The sequence below is a fragment of the Nicotiana attenuata genome, chromosome 1 (assembly GCF_001879085.1).
Source record: "Nicotiana attenuata strain UT chromosome 1, NIATTr2, whole genome shotgun sequence".
Lineage (NCBI taxonomy): Eukaryota > Viridiplantae > Streptophyta > Magnoliopsida > Solanales > Solanaceae > Nicotiana > Nicotiana attenuata.
In genome coordinates, this window is record NC_031989.1 from 50,367,803 (window position 1) to 50,373,802 (window position 6,000).

General features: G+C 48.5%; 1 protein-coding gene across 1 annotated transcript; it reads right to left on the reverse strand.

Annotated features, from left to right (window-relative positions):
* On the reverse strand, window positions 3,159-3,581 carry LOC109240932 (RNA-directed DNA polymerase homolog). Its single transcript, XM_019407627.1, has one exon. The coding sequence runs from the start codon at window positions 3,579-3,581 to the stop codon at window positions 3,159-3,161; it is 423 nt and encodes a 140-aa protein (XP_019263172.1).

Below are 6,000 nucleotides of genomic sequence, written 5' to 3' on the forward strand. Positions count from 1 at the left end.
ACAAAACAAAACAGAAGTAATAGCAAAAAAAAAAAAAAGAAAATTAAAAACAAAGTTCCCTGAACTACGTTCGACTTGATTCCGAAAGGATACGTATGCAGCCTCTCCCTGGGGTTCAATCACACCAAAATAAAAATCCAAATTCCCCCAAAATGAAATTGGGGCAGTTCGGCGATGATCCCGCCTGAATGGTTCCAAAGTTGTAATTCAGTCTAAATCATTTTTACCCAAATCCTTTCAAGTCCTTCCGATCAATCGGTGAGAATGTTCAAGGATCAGAGAATACAACTACTTGGATCCGATGCAATTAAAGTGAGAGAAATAAAATGAGAGAGTTTTATTGGTGAAAACCCACACAGGAACCGTGAGGCGACAGTAAGTGGAGAAACTAAAATGAGAGAGTCTTGTTAGTGAAAACTCGCAAAGAGCACTACAAGGCGATGGTGAGAAGAGAAATGAGAGAGGTCAGCTCGTGAAAACCCGCAAAGGGCACCACTGTTCGAAAAAGAGGATCTTCAGTCACTGACATTGACGCAGTCCTGGGCAAGGTTTCTCGGTTTCGAGGCAAAAGTTGTGATGAATTTCTAAAAGTCGGACGGTTTTCACAGATCAGGTATCCAGTCCAAAAGGCATGTCATGCTCATTGAAGTCCGCATGCACTCTAGATAAGTCCTTCTTTCCTTTCCCCGATAGGGACATTTCTTGTTTACACTCATTCTCCATTCCATTGTTTGTTTTCTTTGAATCCCTTTCGGTCTAACTCTGTTCCAAAACTGAGGCAAAGAAAATACGGCAAGATTGATTTACTGGGCTTTTGTTTGATACGAGCCAATATTCAAGAAGATACCCAGCCTCGGCAGGTGCATCGAGTCGACTTCGACTGGACATGATGGCCGATGCTTTGAAATCAAAAACTCGTGAAAAGAAAGGAAATCAAAGTCAAATGCCCACAATGGAAAAATAAAGTTGAAAAAGGTTAAGTCCCACGTGGCTAACCGTCTCGGCAAAGATTTGACCTCTCCACTGAACATGAACAGAAGGAAAACTCTTCGACCTCAAGTGACGAACCTGTCGGTCTAGAATAGCTACCGGCTCCTCCTCATAAGATAAGTCCTTGTCCAACTGGACAGTGCTGAAATCTAACACGTGGGATGGGTCGCCGTGATACCTCCGAAGCATGGACACATGGAACACAGGATGCACGATTGATAAGCTCGGTGGCAATACAAGTCTATAAGCCATCTCTCCCACTCGATCAAGAATCTCAAATGGACCAATGAACCTAGGGCTAAGCTTGCCCTTCTTCCCAAATCTCATCACGCCCTTCATAGGTGACACTCGGAGTACTACCCGCTCACCGGCCATAAAAGCCACATCTCGACCTTTGCAGTCTACATAACTCTTCTCCTTGGACTGAGCTGTACGAAGCCTATCCTGAATAATCCTGACCTTGTCCAAGGCCTCCTGAACCAGATCCGTACCCAACAACCGAGCCTGTACCGGCTCAAACCACCCAACCGGAGACCGACACCGGCTACCATATAAAGCCTCATAAGGAGCCATCTGAATGCTCGACTGGTAGTTGTTGTTGTAGGCAAACTCTGCTAAAGGAAAAAACTGATCCCACGAACCTCCAAAGTCGATGACACAAGCTCGGAGCATATCCTCCCAAATCTGAATAGTACACTCGGACTGTCCGTCCGTCTGGGGATGAAATGTTGTGCTCAACTCAACCTCTGTGCCCAACTCGCTGATCTGCTCTCCAGAAACGCGAGGTGAACTGCGTACCCCGATCCGAAATGATAGATACGAGCACACCATGAAGGCGAACAATCTCCCGAATGTAGATCTCAGCTAACCTCTCAAAAGAATAGGAGACTGCCACAGGAATGAAATGCGCTGACTTGGTCAGCCTATCAACAATGACCCATACTGCGTCGAACTTCTTTCGAGTCTTCGGGAGTCCAGTAACGATGTCCATAGTGATCCGCTCCCACTTCCACTCGGGAAGCTCAATCCTCTGAAATAAACCACCAGGCCTCTGGTGCTCGTACTTAACCTGCTGACAATTCAAACACCGAGATACATATGCAACAATATCCTTCTTCATCCTCAATAATGTTGTCACAAATCCTGATACATCTTTGCGGCGCCCGGATGAATAGAGTACCGGGAGCTTTGGGCCTCCTCTAAAATCAACTCTCGAAGCCCATCCACATTAGGCATACAAACTCGACCCTACAATCTCAAAACTCCATCATCATCTAAGGTAACCTGCTTGGCACCTCCGCGCTGTACCGTGTCTCTCAGGACACACAAATGGGGATCATCATACTGCCGATCACGGATATGCTCCAATAATGAAGAACGAGTTACCGTGCAAGCTAACACACGATTGGGCTCAGAAACATCAAGTCTCACGAACTGATTGGCTAAAGCCTGAACATCCAAAGCGGTCTCTCACCGTCCGGAATGTAAGCAAGACTGCCCATATTGGCTGACTTCCTACTCAAAGCATCGGCCACCACATTGGCCTTTCCCGGATGATATAAGATGGTGATATCATAATCTTTCAACAACTCCAACCACCTCCTCTGCCTCAAATTCAACTCCTTTTGCTTGAACAAATGCTGAAGACTCTTGTGATCCGTGAATACCTCACATGTCACGCCATACAGATAATGCCTCCAAATCTTCAATGCGTGAACTATGGCTGCCAACTCCAAATCATGAACCGGATAGTTCTTTTCATGAATCTTCAACTGCCGTGAAGCATAGGCAATGACCTTGCCATCCTGCATAAACACTGCACCAAGCCCAATACAGGAAGCATCACAATAAATTGTATAAGGCCCTGAACCTGTGGGCAAAACCAACACCGGTGCCGTAGTCAGAGCTGTCTTGAGCTTCTGAAAGCTCGCCTCACACTCATCCGACAATCTGAACTGGGCACCTTTCTGGGTCAACCTGGTCATCGGGGCTGCAATAGATGAAAACCCCTCCACGAACCGATGATAGTAGCCTGCCAATCCCAAGAAACTCCGAATCTCTGTAGCTGATGCTGGTCTAGGCCAGTTCTTGACTGCCTCAATCTTCTTCGGATCAACCTGAATACCCTCTGCTGACACAACATGACCCAGAAATGCAACTGAATTCAACTAGAACTCACACTTCGAGAACTTTGCATATAACCGACTATCCCTCAGAGTCTGAAGAACCACTCTAAGGTGCTGCTCGTGCTCCTCTTGGCTGCGGGAATATATCAATATATCATCAATGAAGACTATCATGAACGAGTCCAAATAAGGTCTGAACACTCGGTTCATCAACTCCATGAAAGCTGCTGGGGCATTTGTCAACCCGAATGACATGACCAAGAACTCATAATGCCCGTACCGGGTGCGGAAAGCTGTCTTAGGGACATCGAATGCCCTAATCCTCAACTGATGGTAGCCAGATCGCAAGTCAATCTTTGAAAATACCTTGGCACCCTGAAGCTGATCGAACAAATCATCAATCCTCGGCAGCGGATACTTATTCTTGATTGTAACCTTGTTCAATTGCCGGTAATCAATACACATTCGCATTGACCCATCCTTCTTTTTAACAAACAACACCAGCGCACCCTAAGGTGAAACACTGGGCCTAATGAAGCCCTTCTCAAGCAAGTCTTGTAATTGCTCCTTTAACTCTTTAAACTCAGGCGGGGCCATGCGATACGGCGGAATAGAAATGGACTGAGTGCCCGGAGCCAAATCAATGCAGAAATCAATATCCCTGTCGGGTGGCATACCCGGCAGGTCTAAAGGGAAAACCTCAGGAAACTCCCGGACAACGGGCACAGAATCAATAGAGGGAACCTCAACACTAGAATCACGAACATATGGTAAATAGTCCAAACACCCCTTCTCGACCATACGTTGAGCCTTCACATACAAGATAACACTGCGGGTAGAATGACCAGGAGTCCCTCTCCACTCTAAATGAGGCATACCCGGTAAAGCTAAGGTCACGGTCTTGGCATGACAATCCAAGATAGCGTGTTAAGGTGATAACCAGTCCATCCCCAATATAATATCGAAGTCAACCATGTCTAAGAGCAACAAATCTACACGAGTCTCAAGACCCCCAATCACCACAATATAAGAACGATGGACTCGATCGACCACAATAGAATCACCCACAGGTGTAGACACATGAACAGGAACACTCAATGAATCACTAGGCATGACCAGGTACTGTGCAAAATAAGATGACACATACGAATACGTAGACCCTGGATCAAATAACACTGAAGCATCTCTATCACAAAACAGAACCGTACCTATAATAACTGCATATGAAGCCTCAGCCTCGGGCCTGGCCTGAAGAGCATAACATCGGGGCTGGGCCTCACCACCCTGAACCACATCTCTGGGTCGGCCTGCTGCTGGCTGGCCTCCACCTCTAGCGGCCTGAGCTCCACCTCTAGTACCTCTACCTCCACCTCTAGCACATCTACCCCCAGCTCTAGCTGGCTGGGTGGTTTGTGGAACATCCGGTGCCTATAGCATGGCACGAGAACCCTGATGCTGAGAGCTGCTCGGTGCTCGAGGGCAAAACATGGCAATGTGACCCGGATCACCACAAGTGTAACAAGCCCTCGACTGCTGAGACTGCTGGCCCTGACGACCTGAATGACCACCCCGAAAACTCTGAAGCGGTGGTGCACTGATAGGAGCAGGTGGTGCACTTTAGGACTGCTGATCAGAATACTGCATCTGGGGACCACGGCTGCCTGAAGCTCCGTGAGAAACCTGAAGTGCTGACTGAAAAGGCCTAGGAGGATGGCCTCTACCATATGAATCTCTGCCTCCAAACGAAGCACCACTGAATATGCCTGACTGACGGGGTCTCTTGTCTGCCCTGTGACCACCCCCCTGTGATAAAACCATCTCAACTCTCCGGGCCATATTTGCTGCCTCCTGGAAGGATATCTCACTACCAGCCTCTCTAGCCATCCGGAGACGAATCGGCTGAATGAGTCCATTAATAAACCGTCTCACTCTCTCCCTCTCAGTGGGAAGTATAATAAGGGCATAGCGAGCCAAATCTATAAATCTGGTCTCGTACTGGGTGACAGTCATGGATCCCTGCTGAAGGCGCTCGAACTGCCTCCGATAGGCCTCTTGCTGTGTAATAGGGAGAAACTTATCCAGAAATAGCTGTGTGAACTGCTCCCAAGTCAAGGCTGGCGATCCTGCTGGTCTAGCTAAGCAATAATCCCTCGACCAAGTCTTGGTGGATCCAGACAAGCGAAATGTAGCAAAATCAACCCCATTGGTCTCAACAATCCCTATGTCCGAAGAACCTCGTGACAACTGTCCAGATAATACTGGGAATCCTCAGTAGATGCACCACTGAAGGTAGTAGTGAAGAGCTTGGTAAACCTGTCCAATCTCCACAAAGCGTCGGCAGACAAGGCTGCACCATCGCCGGTCTGAGCTACCACACCCGGCTGAACCGCTCCAACTGGTTGAGCTGTTGGAGTCTGAAACTGGGGAGCTACCTGCTCCAGAGTGCGAGTAGCAGGATTCTGGGCTCCTCCTCCAGCCTGAGAGACGGCTGGTGCTATAGGAAGTAAACCTGCCCTGGTGACACTCTCCATGAGGCCCACGAGGCGGACCAGAGCATCCTGAAGAATTGGGGTGGCAATAAACCCCCTGGGACCTGAGCTGGGCCCACCGGAACTGCTGGAGTCGGAACCTCATCATCAATGTCAACCTGAGGCTCTGTTGCTGGTGCTGCTGCTTGGGGCTGAGCTCTGCCCCTGCCTCGGCCTCTAGCACGGCCTCGCCCTCTTCCCCTCGCGGGAACTGCTGCTGGGGGCTCGGGCTGCTGATCGATAGATGAGGAAGCGCGTGTTCTCGCCATCTGCGAAAGAACAGAGTAGAAATTCAATTAGCGTTGAGAAACCAAACCGCACGACAAGAAAGAACAAATGTGAGATTTTTCCTAACT